Here is a 16161-nt window from a genome sequence, read left to right on the forward strand (position 1 = left end):
GGAATCAACGCTGTTACACCTATCCTGTAGATGTCAATTAATATGAATTAAGACATGTCACACCTTCCTATTATATGGCGTACATAGGCCCATATTCTAAACAATTGTACAGCTGATACATTTGTACATCTCATAACAGCTTCGGTGTGTCGTCATCGTCCCCCTCCGTTCTGTGATTGGTTCCTTCGTTGAGGTGACAATTAGGTCCATGGAATCCAGGCTGCCTAGCAGCGTGAATAAAATCTAGGCTAGGCAAATCCAGGCTAGGCAAGGCCATTAAGTAAAATTTGATGGTTTTACCTTTCAGATTGATACCATAACATCAGTGTTGGGAAAGCTACTTGGAAATTGTAGTGAACGTCCATGAGAAATTAGACCCACAAGACAAAATTGGCCTTTGTACAGTAGGCTAAGATCGTGCATAGCCCTGACAATTTTAAACATCTCAAGTATTCTCATGAGCTGACAGAAAATACATAGTTTTCATGGCTGCAACTGCTTTGCCTTTGTGTTGGAGCTCAAAATCATATGCCCCATTCATTCGCCAATATACAAAATAGAGCCATGTATACATTTATGTCCTCCAAAGTTTGCAGGAAGGTGGACCATGTGCTAATGTATGTTAACTCACTCACTCAATTTTTTTTTTGAGCTCCAACATAAAGGCAAAGCAGTTTCAGCCATGCAAACCATATTTTTTCTGAAAGCCTGTCACTTATACATGTGAGTTAACATACATTAACACATGGCCCACCTTCAAGCTAGCAACCACCATAGCAACCAACATGCTTACCCTAACAACCACCATAGCAACCATGTTATTTTGCATAGCAACCACCATATCTACCCTAGCAACACTATAGCAACCATTCAAATTACCCTAGCAACAACCTAGCAACCACCATAATATGACCAGAGTAACCACCATAGCAACGCCATTACTGACCTGACCAACATATGTGTGTTTTTTGGCTAAAAATTGAAAAATGGAGACACAATGCTTTGCGTTACAGCTAGAGGGATGAAACTTTGCACACTCCATGTGGGTCATGTGCTGAAGGTCTGACTTGAATTTCACCCAAAACTCCACCTCTAAAGAGGGAGTGGTCAACTTTTTTTATGTTTTTCCTTCACAGTTTTTTTTGTGGGTGTCTCAGAGATCCCACCTTTGGAACAGTTGCCAGAGGCCTCAAGGCTGTGCCGTGCCTCTTGGTCCCATCCCTCTAGCACCTAGCGTTACCGCGCCAGAAGAGAGAAACCTTGTACGTTTCGAACCGTTTATCTTCTTCCGGGAATAATCCACCGACTCCAAACTGAGCCTGGCTTGTTTGTGATGTCCCGTTGTTCAACATATTCTGATTTCATACTTATCGGATCAACATAAGTGTGTTTTTTGGCTAAAAATGTAAAAATGGCTAAACGTTAGCAATTCCACTGCTTTGTTATTTTGCATAGCAACCACCATATGTACCCTAGCAACACCCTAGCAACCATCTTAATTACCCTAGCAACCACTTGAATAATGTCAAGCTAGCAAACACCATAGCAACCAACATGCTTACCCTAACAACCACCATAGCAACCGTGTTATTTTGCATAGCAACCACCATATCTACCCTAGCAACACCACCAGCACAGTTTTACCTTTACATCCTGCAGAAGTTCAAGAGGGATCTCTCGTATGCAGTGCTGCTCCTTTGCCTCGTCAAGGTGAGACATGTCTAACCTACAGTATATTCCACCCTTATGTTTGCTTAATCTCATTCTGGCATATGGTTTTATTAAGCACTAAAAACTACCTGCGCTCGTCACGTCACTCTGAACAGTGATGTCATCCTGGCATATGGTTTTATTAATCACACAGAAGGGAGGAATATAACTTATTATAGCTTAAATCACATCAGCCATGTATAGATTTATATCCTCCAAAGTTTGCAGGAAAGTGGGACATGTCCTATTGTATGTTAAATCACACCTACAACTGATCGTATGATATGCAAAAGTCTGCAGGAAAGTAGGTCAGGCTTTTAGAATATATACAGTGGGACATGTCTCAATTCATGTTAAATATTAAATCATTTTCTTCATAATTAAAGGTTTGAAGAGACAGAGGACGGTGGTGCAAAAGAGAAGGAGGGCCAGCCGGGCCTCGTGGAGTTCAATCAGTGGCAGGGTATTTTTTAGCCTGACAGTGTAGCTGTAATGTTAAAGTTGGTGACTTTGGAGAGCTAGACGGTAAAGATGTGCACCCGCTAATATTGGGTACAGTGAAGAAAGAAATAGCCTGGCTAGCGCCACCACTTCTCAATGAGACGTGGTCTGGGAACCAAATGTTCATTTTCTCGTATTTGAAAAAAATGCCCAGATCCGTTTATTGGGTGCCACGGATGTCTATCAAATGCGTCTGTGCATAGCTCATCATCGTCTTGCTTTCCCCCCTGTTCTGTGATTGGTTCCCTATCTCAGGCGAAAATTTGCTCCATGGTCTCCAGGCTGCCTTAGCAGCGTGAATCAAATTGCGCGCAAGGCAGCATGGGAACACCCAGGCTAAGAAAGAAAGGGAGGGAGGCTGCTTTTAAAAGAGAGGGAAAGTATAATCTTTTTTATATTGTTTTCAGATGAAGAATTGGTGCAGTGGTGAGGCTGGCTTTTGCCGTATGGGTTGACTTAAGCAGTGAGTCACCCACCTTCAATTTCACAGGTATATGTAATATTTATTCAACAACATTTCAATGATTAGATCAGTGGCGATTGCTGCTTTTTGGAACAGGGGAAGCTCTGATAAAAATGGTCAATTATTAAATTAATATTATTAAGGTGCTATATTGTTCTTTGAGGGCAAAGATTATCCCAAAACCCAGAATAGGCCAAACAGTAGGCTAGAGTTGGCATGGCAGACATGGCATAATGTAGCCTACACCGTTACATAGCACGCTACCTAACGGTGTCCAGCCTCTATGACGGTTCCTCCAATCATCATACAGAAGCTCGGCGTCCGGGCCATCCCACTGCGCTTGTCCAATAAACGTGTAGCTTTTCTGCACTGAGATCAGCCCACTCTGTAGTGCCATTAAAAGTCCAGTGAAGCCGAGCGTCTATGGGTTTTTTGCATGGTTTTTTGATGGATTGTGTCGTCACAGCAATGTATTATGGGTGCGAAATCACGATAAATGACCGGCAAAACCTTACTGCTGAACAAACTAGCCATGAAGATGAACAATTTTTCAGCATGTTCTAGTTGGAATATAGTAGGCTAGAAGCTAATGTTATAGTGTTATTTGATGCAATTTCCCGTGATATTTTAGAGGAGGCTGCGCTTCCCCTGTAGTCTTAGAGCAATCGCCTCTAGATTAGATCTATCGAAGATGACATTCAATGGAAAAACAATTCTTTTAGTATGGTCACAATCTGGCCCTGAGTTTTGATAAAAATTGTATTGACATGGCAACACAAACCTAATTTATAATGGATTTTAAGGGGGGGGGGGGGGGTTCGGTTACGGTTCATTTAGGGTGCCAAAGTATCTTGAGGCCTTTTGGACAGGAAGGCTGAGCTGCTGAACATGTACACTAATAGGGGTGTGTCAAGTGGTATGTATAAATGAAAGTGGTGTTAAGGTTTGTTTTTGTGTCAATCCTTTCTTGAAGTTCAGAAAAGGAACCTTAACATTTGTTTTTAATGACACTGAGCGTACTGTCTTACAGATGCTTTGGGGGGTGAGAGGCCATACATTGACCCTGATATATCAGTGGCACACATTGCCGGATGGCAATTGGCCGTCTGATAAAAGAACATGGTATGACTGGCATTCTATGTTTTCAATTTCCTTATTTAAAGATCAAAATGATGCAGACTACTGAATCTGATTACACTTTAACACCCTTCTACTGTATCTCAGCACTGAGTCAGGGTTTGTCTCGGCCTGAATATCTGCCACAACACAGGCCGCCTTGGTGGCCCAGAGGAGTTGCCCTTTGCCTCAGTCAGTGACGGTATGTTAATATTGAATAACCAGCTATTACAGTTTCAACTGCATGCACACAGCTGTTGCAACATGATTTGACTTTAACTTTGTTCCTCACTATGGTCATTTTGATACACAATTTTTTAAAGGAAAAGGTGAAGGGCGTAAAGCTTTCACTGCTGAAAAGCTGAGGCAGGTGGTACGCTCATACAATACGTATTACAATCTCCAGGTATATATACAATTGTATGAACCTGTCTAAAACCTTTTGCATACCAGTGTGTTTTACAGACTAAAACAGATTTGTACATATCTAACAATAATGCGCTTTTCCTTTAATCTGTTGAGCTGCAGCAGTCTGTTGAGGCACCACCATCACCCCCCTCACCAGCACCAGCAACACCAGCAGCAGCAGAAACACCTGCTGCGCCTCTCACCCCCCTCACCAGCACCAGCAACACCAGCAGCAGCAGAAACACCTGCTGCGCCTCTCACCCCCCTCACCCCCTCCATGCACTTAGTCCGTTAAGCAGTAAAACACTATAACTTGTATGACAATTATATCATTGATTGAATGGGCATTTGTTTATTAGCCTATTGCTATTGTCCTAATTACAGTCTGACCAACATCTTCATTTGTTACCTGTTCAATTTAAGTGTTATATTGTTATGTATTTATGTTGCTTTGAACAGCAAAGATTAGGATAACGAGCCTCCTTATTCTTCAGCCAAGCAGGTAGGCCTACAGGGCGTTGCCTAGCAACAAGGGTCAGTAGTACACGTTTTTCGATATTTTGTGGAATTATAGGCTACTTATTTTCATTGAATGCCAATGTCGTGAGTCATGTACCAACTTGCTTTAAGTATTTCTATACATATTATACCCAGCAAAAGTCGTCTGTGCCAGTTTTTTGCATCCTAACAATATTTTGTTTATGTTTTAATACAAAACCGTTTTAATGAACTACAAATTCGGCACCATTGTTATAAAGCAGTGTTGAAATGAACACTACACATCATGGGGCATGTAGTCTAATTACAGAAATAGCTATAATTTCAAAATTACAAAAATATGTTTATACATAACATGAGAAACATGTTGAATTATTAAAATGTATCACCTGCTTGACTATAAGTCAAAAGCTTGCAACATTTGTAATATTTTAAAATAAATGTAATTTTCCCATTTTTGCACATGAGGTACACAAATGACAGAAACATTATTTATAACACATATCTTAAGTAATAAGCATACCAAATTTCAGACAAATCTGACCAGTGGTTCCACAATTCTGGCAACTCAAAATATTACATTTTTACACCTTTGAGGGGCGCTACTGAGGTAACAGGGGTACCTGGGGCATTTAAAATTCTTGGAGATGCTTCCTTACATCCGGATGAACAACATATGCTATTTTATTTCATCCTCTGAATATTTTCATTTTTCCTCAACTGGGCAAAATATGACCATGCGTAGCCTACATTTGGATGAGCATGACATGATGAGAACGTAAAGCAATGGTTTCAACTTTGGCAAAAAACATTTCACATGGACTTAAAGGCAGAGGAAGCTTTTGAGGGTTTGGGATGGCATCATCAACCCAACTTGGTGTGCATCCAAAACTGTCAGAAATTGCAGCCGAATGGCTGTGTGGATGGTACTTTGCAGGGCTGTCGCGGTTGTCAAAACTGACCAGCAGGGTGATGTCATGCAAATCATGTTTATTTCATATCAAAACACTTGCATATATCAGATAAAAGCACAATATAGATGTTATGAGGTGCTTGGTTTGATCCATGAACTTTTGTGTATCCAAAACTGTCAGAAAATGCAGTTATCCTGGTGTTATCCCTGGTAAATATACATATATATATGAGCAATACAGATGGCAGGTGGGAAACATACACTTTATTATACACAAGAAGGCAACACAGAACATTAATTACAGATTAATTACAGTGAATTTGTCAGTTTTATTTGGTAAGGCACAACCACTTCTGGGGAACTATGTATGTACTTCTCTCTGTACCTTCTTTGTTAAGGGGTATAGGTGTTTGTACTGGTCTGAGCGATGGTGTCATAACTTTTACTTTTTACTAAAAAAAAAAAAAATCTTGTATGAGCTCTATCTTCATATTGTGATGACTACCATATCTTGCTTTAACATAATCAATAATGATATTATAGCAACTATTTAGTGTGCTAAATCTTTGTGTTTGTTTTGTCAGCCACTGTCTGATCTCTTGATTACTACCACTATGCCTCCCACTATGTAGAGCTGTGACAATTGATGAATCAATTGATCATAAATTAACAATGAAATTAATCATTAGTTGCCCTGCTGGTCAGTTTTGACCTATGCGACAGCCCTGCAAAGTACCATCCACACAGCCATTCGGCTGCATTTTCTGACAGTTTTGGATGCACAAAAGTTCATGAATGCTTTATGTGCAGTTTATGACAGCTGCTATGAATGTGTTATGAACTCACCCGTCAAGTAAAGTGTTACCGTAATTTTCAACTAATAACATGCGGCACTAATTGATTTAGGGGAATAAACTAGTTTGCTGCTGCTGTGAGACATTTGAGATATTTTCTGTATTATTTTATTCTGATATTTAAAAAAAAATCACCCTTAAAGGTGCCATGTGTAATGTCAGCCAAAAAAATCAATTCATACACCACATTACATACAAGATAGGGGCAGTATACCTCCAGAAAGTGAGTTGGTCTACCCTAGAGTAACAACCGAGAAACGTGTATTGCAGTTTGGCTGGTGGTTATGTTGCCCGCATACCGCCTCCCATGGCCGAAACTGGTATTATGACACCTGTCGGGCTGTGGCTAGTAATTTAGCATGCTAATTCAGGTTGATATCTCTGCAGCACTATACCTTGTCATTTTTTGAATGTCATCATCTCCCTTATTTCTTCTCATTTTTTTGATGCGTGTAGCTCATTTTTTGGACATTTTCACCTCAATTCTTACACATGGCACCTTTAAATGCAAAAACAACGGTAATCAGTTTGTTTTTAATGTGATTATAGAAATGTTAATCTAAGTGCAAAAATAGCAGTATTGCTGAAGCCTACAGTATAGAAAAATAGCAGCAATAACTCAGTGTGGTACTTATATCATGCTAATAGCAGCAGTTAGTGTAACAGTTATCTTTATGTGTGGTGAGTTTATCAGCCTCACTGTTCCTTAGACAGGTGGTTCTAGTCCTGATACTCTGTACAGGGAGGGGCATTCAGTCCATTAGCAGGTAGGGTGGAATTCTTCATGATGCAAAATACCTGTAGAAAGCCTTATCTGTATCTACTGATGTAAAGGTTATTGACAATGGGTAGGTTGCTGCCAATACTCTGTACCGTTTTAACCACTTGCTGCAGTACACCACAGTACACCACAGCTGTACATGGAAGCAAGAACTAAGGTGTCAAGGTCAGCATGCTTCAGCCTCTTCAGGAAGTGGACAAACAAGGTGGGCATTCGGTTACACGCCTGAGGCCCTAACCAGTAGGCCACGGCTGCCCCCTCAAGCCACACATATGATGGCAAAGCAATTTCACCTATCCAAACCATATATTTTCTGAAAGCCTGTCACTTGTAGAGGCCATTTAACATACATTAGGTCATACCCCACCTTCATGCAAACTTTGGAGGACCTAAATGTATACATGGTTCTATTATGCATATTGGCGAACGAGGTACACATAGATACATTTTGAGCTCCAATTTAAAGGCAAAGCAATTTCACCTATCCAAACCATATATTTTCTGAAAGCCTGTCACTTGTAGATGTCATGTAACATACATTAGGACAACAGGATAACATTTCCCAAAAGCATTATTCAAAAAGACAATAAATGTAGCTTCTAGAATTTATTAATATGTGTATGTTTGTGTGTCTGTGTATGGTGGAACCACCAGCTCCTGTTGTGGTCAAGTGTGTGTGTGCATGTGTGTCTATGTTCTAAATTGCACATGTCCTGTGGGTTCCCAAGATGAGGGCCAGGTTTTGCCACTGAAAGAAAATTAAACACAATTAGGTTACATTGACAACACAGAATCACTTTGAAAGTAAGTAACTCATACCTGAGTGTAGTATGAATAGTACAGCCATGTAATGAAACAAAGCCATGTTTTTCTATTTTCATTAAGAAAGTTATCACAAAGACCACATTTGGATATGGTGACATTACAAATGCTTTTAAATGCAATGTTCCAGTTAAAGGCTCCACCTTTCTAATTAAATAAAAACTCACCATGCTGGACAAGGACTCCAAAATACCTGGACCTCTGCTACTCCCTGTGAAGAGAAACACATTATACTTTTTGTCAGTCACTTTGGTGCCTTTTTCACTTCAGCAATAGCAATTGCTGACTTGTTTGTGTAAACTACATCACTACTGAATAAGCCCTTTCACATTGTAGGAACTTGACAGTTCCTAGAACCCATTTTTGTGCATTCGGACAGCATGGAACTGGGGAATTAAAGAGTTCCTCTGACCGCTATATGTTCCTATAACTGTTTGTGCCCATACTTTGGGGTGGAGTCTTTTATCTTGACTGATGTGCATGCCAAAGCAGCATTTAAAAATATCTGTAAAAATAATGCAGCTTCTGCTTAAATTTGAGAACATATTTTATTAACAATGCTGATTCTTTTTCTATGCCTTGGTATACCATGCACTTCTAGTCAATACACTTCAGTAGCTAGTAACTAAATGCTGTCCGTTTCATTCATTCATGTTCATGTAATGATTGGGCTACTAGGGCCATCCTTGAAAATACGACCCAAATATTTTTTCTTTTACTCCCGGTTGTAAACTTACGTTAAGACCAACCAAATATGTTTCTACTCTTAACAACTAATACAAATGCAATAAAATAATATTTATTATATTTTAGTAGCCATTCTCTCTTTTAAATAAAAACCTGCGGCGTCATCTACACCACTGGTTTACACATGTCAGACTATGGCATATGCTTTGTTTCATCAGCTACCAGGAGGAAATCATTTCTAATTATCCAGTTAGTAATAAGTGCAACTATGTTCTTAGAACCATTGGGTCCGAATGTACCTAATGATGAGATAGTGCGACTTTTTTGTCATTTCTTGGCCATCCCTAGTACGTCGGAATAGCTTGTGTAGTCTGGGCTAATGTCTGTATACTCTAGTAGAAGTTGAGTTGCTTTGCATTTCCATTTTAGGTGATCTGAAGTCCCCTTATTCTGCTTGTAAACTAACCTTTCTAGTCCTTTCTTTGCCCAGTTTTTTGATTGGAAAAACGTACAATTTGGTATGGACATTGCACTCTGAAAATGAATAGTAAACAGATATGTGTTAACAAGTGTCATTGTAGCTACATGTAGAGACAGAGGCGGACAGAGTACACAGCTTCATTACTTGAGTAAAAGTACAGATACCCTTTGCTAAATTTTACTCAAGTACAAGTAAAAGTACAACAGTCAGATCTCTACTTAAGTAAAAGTACTGAAGTACTTGTTTTTAAAAGTACTTGAATATCAAGAGTACAAGAGTAGCCTACATTTTCTAAATATTGCATTACTACTGCCACAGTGCTTACATTTACATGTATGTACAGAAACGTCCTACATGGAGTTATGAAAAATGTTAATGTTAAAGGAGAATTCCGGTGTGATATTGACCTAAAGTGTATTGAAACATGATACCGAGTGTGAACGTATGTCTCATAGATAAAAATAATTCAGTGGAAATGCATGGATTCCAGTTTCTTCCAGTAGCAGCAACTGGAATCCATGCATTTCCACTGAATTATTTTTGGAATCTGATCCCTTATCATACCTGTTCATTCTTACTCGTTGCTCGACTTATCGTGACTAAATTCAAGATGGCTGCAAACGCTAAACTTTGTGAAGGTACTGTCTGTATAAATCGTCTTGTAAGTAAACTACCAGTGCTTTTTCAAAGTTCTCAATGTCTCGTTTTAAATGTCAGGGCCCTCGGAAGTCTACCAATGAAGTGTGGAGATACATTGAGCCTCGTAAATGGGTGTAAAACAGTGATTTATTTGCATGGCTAGCCCGATGCCGAAGCACCACTATTGAAAAAGCTGTTGGTAGCATCGGCTAACTAGCGCCAGATTTTGGAGTGCAGGGGACAAGCCGAGATGGGCTATGAGACATACGTTCACACTCGGTATCATGTTTCAATACACTTTAGGTCAATATCACACCGGAATTCTCCTTTAAAGGGACACCAGGCAACGTTTTCGTGTTAATTACTGTACTCATCTTCGTAAGTCGGTATATGGTTAAATGACTCATTACAGGGCAAATGAAGCCCTTATGAACCCCTTGCTTTTAAAGAGAATGTCTGTAGATAAATATGTACAAAAAAGTATACACACTTGATTTCATGTGTCTCTGGCCAACAATAAGTAACTGGTGGACCTAGAAGACAAAGGACAGTCAACTATGAGAGACACATCAGCAAAAAATGTTAAATGTAAAAGTCTTAGCCTATACATTTTGGGAGCAAGTCATGGCTGGGCTGTGAAGTAGGTGTTGTGTAATAGCCTGCTTGCAGCTGTTCATATGCCACGTTCAGTAAGTCATTTTATCTTACTGCTAACAGTACTCCTAAATTGCTAAAACTCCTAAGGCCCCTTAGGCTATGGTACGGTATCTAAACTTAAATCACATAAGCCTAGTTGTGTAATTTCTGTTCGATCTATTCAATCTTAGTCCACTTAGTCCATCTTAGTTTACTTAGTCTTCCGTTCATACATTAAGTGCTTGATTTGGAAAGAATTAGGTATATGAGGAGTAGATGAGAACATACAAGCAGACAGGAGTGTACTCCAAAGTAGGCTATCGTCACTTATTCTAAAACATATTCTACAAAAACGTGTAAACAACATCAATTAAGCTACATTATTTCCAACCATGATAAACAGATTGAAATAATAGTATTTCAAATGCATGACCAACATATAGCTTGTGAAATAAGGCAGACAAACCAATCTTCGTATCGTAGTGTAGTCAGTTAATGAAACCAGGTAATTCACCTCTTTTGCACGTCTTTCCAATTAATACTAACTAATACACATATTAGTTTTTCTCCATTGGTTTGGCTCATTTCTTGATACAGAAATTACATTGTCAAAATAACACAGACAAACCTCCAAACTAATTGGCAATTGTTCATAACAAAATTGAATTTCTCATTCATTTCTTCAAATTGCAAATGTCTTACTCTTAGTACATGTCTCAATGTCTCAGTATATCTTTGCAAATGATTAATGACAGGTAGCCTCCATATAGCACAATTTCAAAGTGAATAGATCTTGTTGGTCTAAACTGATTGTTGATTCTCAGTCTAATGATTGTTCTCTCCAAATCATATCAGCATAATTTGATTGTACAAGTTATGACATGCACAATATTCTGATCAATTGTCAAAATTAGCCAAGAACATAATACAATGAATACCACACACACATATATATATATATATATATATATATATATATATATATATATATCTTTTTATACAGCACTGTAGGCTACATATAATTTTCCTTGTTTTTTGTTTATGTGTTTATATTGCACTATATTGCACTACATTTTCTTTTTACAGTTTCGCTTTGGTATATTTCTCAGATCAGAATTGAAATTCTCAAAACTAACTGTTCAATCTTCACATCATTGTGTCACTTGTGCACATCAAAAAAGCAGTTCCTCATTTCTCTACTCTTACCGTAAAATCTTATTTTTTTTGTCTTTTTCCGTTTTTATACACAATTATATTGTGGTAGCTAGACAAGAAATGACTACAGTAACCATTGTCAATGAAGGACTGGGCTAAGACTGAGAGGTGGACATGAGGAATTTTTCAATGGTCCTCTGCCATAGTGACAAAACATCTAAACATTTTGACTTGCAGTGCTTACACAATACCAAAAGGGCGATACATTTTGGGGGCGGGGGCAATGACTATTTATATGAGAAAGACATTTAGTTTTGACTAAAGCTGTCAATCAATTAAAAAAAATAATCTAATTAATGACATACTCTGTGATTAATTAATCTAAATTAATCGCATATATCATTTTTGTTGTGAAAGTATTTTAAATTCAAATAAATCATTGAATAATCAGCATTAGTGACATTAAAGTTCAAAAACTCTTTTATTATTATTTTAATAATGGCCATAATAATCTATGATATGATCTAATATGCTGAGGAAATAAATTCAAAAGTGCTTCGGGAAGAAGTTGTTTTTCACATACAAGGTATTTCAGGCCACACATAAAAACAGATATAGACACATATCCTAGGGGACACAATGAAAATAAATGAACACTTCCCTTAATGTCAACACTATTTCTTTGCATTGATGTGCGACTTTAAAGTTGATGAACTCCGGTGATATGCAAATTCCTTGCTGCAGACATTGCAGAGGACTTTATTTTAATCAACACTTTATTTTTATCAACACCATCAGGCCGTTGTTTAAAAGTAAATGTTCCAATCAATGATCTAGTCAGCACATTTTCTTCTCTCTCCTTCATTTTACAGTCTAATGGTTACTGACTACACTGGCTCAGGGTCAAAGGTCATACGGAATTGATTAATCTGCGTTATTTTTTTTTAATCAGTTATTTTTTCTCAAATTAATTAATCAAAATTAATCAGTTATTTTGACAGCCCTAGTTTTGACACGAGTGAACTGTTTTGGGAGAGATATAAGCTTTTGCAGGTGAACCATGGTGTTGTGCTGAACCATGCAGGTGCCGTATTCACAAAGCCTTTTATCTTACCACTAAGAGTACTCTTAAAGCCCTCCTTACACTGACAGACTTAGCAAAGATTTGGAAAAGATTTTTGAAAGACTAGTCTCAGACCTTCTCCCATCTAAAGACTACTGATAGAGTTGTTGAGTCACAGACTATGATTTTGCAACAACTAGGGATCATGCAGGGTCACTATTTACAAGACTGCTACTAGATTCCTTTAAATTATTTCCATCATGCACTACATATCAACAGGAACTCATATGATAGCCTACTCATATCAAAGTCATTTTTTCGTGTTTCTGCAGCATTGTTTCATGTGTGACATCCCTAACAAATATAGCCTGGGTGTTCCCATGCTGCCTTGCGCGCGATTTGATTCACGCTGCTAAGGCAGCCTGGAGACCATGGAGCAAATTTTCGCCTGAGATAGGGAACCAATCACAGAACAGGGGGGAAAGCAAGACGATGATGAGCTATGCACAGACGCATTTGATAGACATCCGTGGCACCCAATAAACGGATCTGGGCATTTTTTTCAAATACGAAAAAATGAACGTTTGGTTCCCAGACCACGTCTCATTGAGAAGTGGTGGCGCTAGCCAGGCTATAACAAATATAGAGTTGTTCTGTCACGTGGAATAGCCGACCAGTCTTCGCTGCTATGGATGACGTCATTACTCATGCACGAGCTTGACTGAAGTGACCACCTTAATTGGTTTGATAGGTGGTCACTTCAGTCAAGCTTATGCATGAGTAATGACATCATCCATAGCAACGAAGACTCACTCTTAGTTTAAGAGTTGTCGTTTTTCCTTACTAAGAGTACCCCGGAAATCCAGAGTTCTCGGAAGAGCACAATGGAATTGTCTCTGCGAGACACTCTGGCAAAGAGCAATGATGCACGTCACTTTTCCCCCTTGCATTCCGGGGAACCAGCTAAACTGATGACAGCGCTGCAACGTTGGAGGACAGTACACATTGGTCGTAGTGTTATCCGATTGCGTCAAAGTCCGAAATCATTCAGAGTAAATGTAACCTGCGTTGTGTTGAACCTGCGCGATTCAGTCCTGCACACGCCCAGACTCGAACCCATGAACAGCAGTACCTCGGATCGGGAGGCGAACGTGCTAACAATTGAGTTGCCAGCAGCACTCTTGAGGCGTCGGGGAGTGAGGTTTACCAACGTTCCACAAGCACAGCTAAGCTAGCTGGCATCCGTTACACTCACCCACCTAAACCTCACTCCCGATCCGGGTCACGGCACCAATGTAACATAAACATGGTCTAGTGTTATCCAATTACGTGCAGTGAGATTTTTAAATGCATGCTTGTTGCCGCTCCTCGAGTTGGGCCATTACATTGCTCTTTGCCAGACCCTCAATCTTTCTAGATTATCAGGGTCTGGATTTTCCAGGCCATACTAAGAGTAGGTTTGAAAGGCTTTGAGAAAACTAGCTAAAATCTTTTATTGTGATTTAGGAGTACTCCTAGTTGTAAGATAAAATGCTTTGTGAATACGGGCCCTGAACAACAGGGCATATGAAACTTGGTAGCCCCACTAGACTTTTACAGAAAAATGTTGTTTGGTCCCCACCCATCTCTTTTCCCAAGTGGTCTATCTTCAAACAGATTTTGATACCATGCTGAAGACATACTGGGTGCTCACTTAGCGTTACGATGTACACATGTGACGACATGATGTGATGGTTGAACTAATAGTTTTGAGAATTCAATTCAATTTCCAACCTGAGAAATGCACCAAAGTGACTGAGAAAAACTGTAAAAACTGTAACACCACTTAAAGTAATTTTGGATTACATAAGGTCTTTCACATCATACAATGTCATAGTGATGATTACTACCGTGGCAGTTGCAGCCCCTTCCTCTCCTGCCTCCATGGCTGCCTCCACGGCACTCTCCTCTCTCTCTTCTGCCTCCTCTCTCTCCTCTGCCTCCTCTCGCTCTCCTGCCCCCTCTGGCTCCCCTGCATCCATGGCTACTTCCTCTGCCTCCACGGCACTCTCCTCGGCTGCCTCCTCACCTGTCACAGCCCCTCTCTCTCCCATCTCTTATTGAAATAAATTACAATGATGTTAAGTCAATGTTTGTTTGCCACAGTATCTATTAAACATTGTTTCTTGTGTTAAAATACACAGAATGTATTTGAGCACCTAATTAACAGTTAATTATTACACAAAATGTATACAAAATACATTTTCTTACGTCTGTCTGTTTTTTTTCTTTTTTTTTTTTGCTGGTTCCTCTCCTGGTGGAGTCCATCCTTTCATATTTTAAAGAAGATAGATAGATAGATAGATAGATAGATAGATAGATAGATAGATACTTTATTGATCGCCAAGAAAAAAACAATATGTAAAGCTAGGGTGTGCTGATAAATGTTGGACAAGTGACAGATAAAAAAAAAACATACCCTCTAACAGGTTTCTATACAGAAACTGAATCTGTTTAATAATGTTCTTAGCCAGGTCTGGGAGGTCATAGGGGAACACACATTCTGTCCCCCAGACCTGGCTAGTATTCGAATAGGCCCCGGTGAGAAGTAGGGGCCTCATCCCCAGGGTCTTCAGTTTTTTCACCTGAAGAGTTGCAAGACAAACAGTTGTTTCATAAAGCACAATAACAAATGATTAGGAGGCAATGTGATGTGATGTGTGATTTTCAGCAAGTTGAAAACATGACAGTTGTCATGAGAGTGTCTGTGTGAAAGGAATAACCAGCATGGTTTTCTTCCTGCTCTGCAACTTAGCTGTAAACCATGGGCACATATCAGTTGAATGCAGGTCAAAGTGTTTGCTTTACGTGGCCATAATCATAAACCACACCATAATATAGTACATTGGCTAATTCACCACCACACCACAATATGGTTCATTCTCTTTATATTAATATAACTTTTTACAGGGCTTGCCATTTTTAGAACCACCCAGATAAGTAAACCATTGAAATTAGAGGGTGGGGGTTCAGTCAATTCCTGGTGTAAAAAATGTGGGGGAAGTGACTGAAAAGCACTCTCACTGCACCACAGCTGAGATGCCTTTGAGCAAGGCACATAGCCCCAATGGCTGCCAACAACCCATCATGTGTGTGTGCTCCTGGTGTGCTTTATGCTCATAAAATGTGTGTGAGGGTGTTGGGGGGCATTGGTATGTATGTGCAGTATATTAACAGTAATATTATAGCAGTAGTAACATAAGTGTCTATGCAGTAATAACAGTATAGATAGTACAGTTGACTATGGAGTATAGTCTACAGTGTGATGGCATAACATTATAAGAGCAGTAGGAATATTGGTACTGATATGTATAAGTGTTAGCCTGACATTAAAATGTAGGGTCTGGGCACTCACCGTTCACAGTGCTCAGTCCGAGGGGCGGGATAAATCAGTT

The 16161-nt window shown here is 39.3% G+C and overlaps 1 protein-coding gene and 1 long non-coding RNA gene across 7 annotated transcripts in view; one reads left to right on the top strand and one right to left on the bottom strand.

Moving 5' to 3' along the window:
- LOC121701249 overlaps positions 1 to 4428 on the top strand; it is a 4647-nt gene extending 219 nt beyond the window's left edge. Inside the window, exons 2-7 of one of the 4 annotated variants that reach the window (XR_006027713.1) lie at positions 1137 to 1262; positions 1660 to 1710; positions 3705 to 3796; positions 3899 to 3992; positions 4114 to 4196; positions 4319 to 4428. This is a non-coding gene — a long non-coding RNA (uncharacterized LOC121701249). Of the gene's footprint in view, positions 1 to 1136; positions 1263 to 1659; positions 1711 to 3704; positions 3797 to 3898; positions 3993 to 4113; positions 4197 to 4312 lie in introns of all 4 variants that reach the window. The other 3 variants (XR_006027695.1, XR_006027701.1, XR_006027707.1) reach the window with 3 other exon arrangements.
- Positions 4429 to 7835: 3407 nt separating this feature from the next.
- On the bottom strand, positions 7836 to 16161 carry LOC121701218 (neurofilament medium polypeptide-like). 3 transcript variants are annotated; one of them, XM_042084106.1, is made up of 8 exons: positions 16122 to 16161; positions 15186 to 15351; positions 14978 to 15035; positions 14617 to 14822; positions 10364 to 10406; positions 9220 to 9287; positions 8234 to 8277; positions 7836 to 7992 (listed from the first exon to the last, which is right to left on the bottom strand). In XM_042084106.1, the coding sequence occupies exons 4-8, from the start codon at positions 14818 to 14820 to the stop codon at positions 7935 to 7937; spliced, it is 417 nt and encodes a 138-aa protein (XP_041940040.1). In that variant the 5' UTR covers positions 14821 to 14822; positions 14978 to 15035; positions 15186 to 15351; positions 16122 to 16161; the 3' UTR covers positions 7836 to 7934. The 3 variants fall into 3 exon arrangements, 2 of the variants coding, with proteins under 2 accessions (XP_041940040.1, XP_041940041.1); XM_042084107.1 differs by lacking the exons at positions 9220 to 9287; positions 16122 to 16161 and having other exon boundaries at positions 15186 to 15749; XR_006027684.1 differs by lacking the exons at positions 9220 to 9287; positions 10364 to 10406; positions 16122 to 16161 and having other exon boundaries at positions 15186 to 15749.

The sequence above is a fragment of the Alosa sapidissima genome, chromosome 2 (genome assembly GCF_018492685.1).
Source record: "Alosa sapidissima isolate fAloSap1 chromosome 2, fAloSap1.pri, whole genome shotgun sequence".
Lineage (NCBI taxonomy): Eukaryota > Metazoa > Chordata > Actinopteri > Clupeiformes > Clupeidae > Alosa > Alosa sapidissima.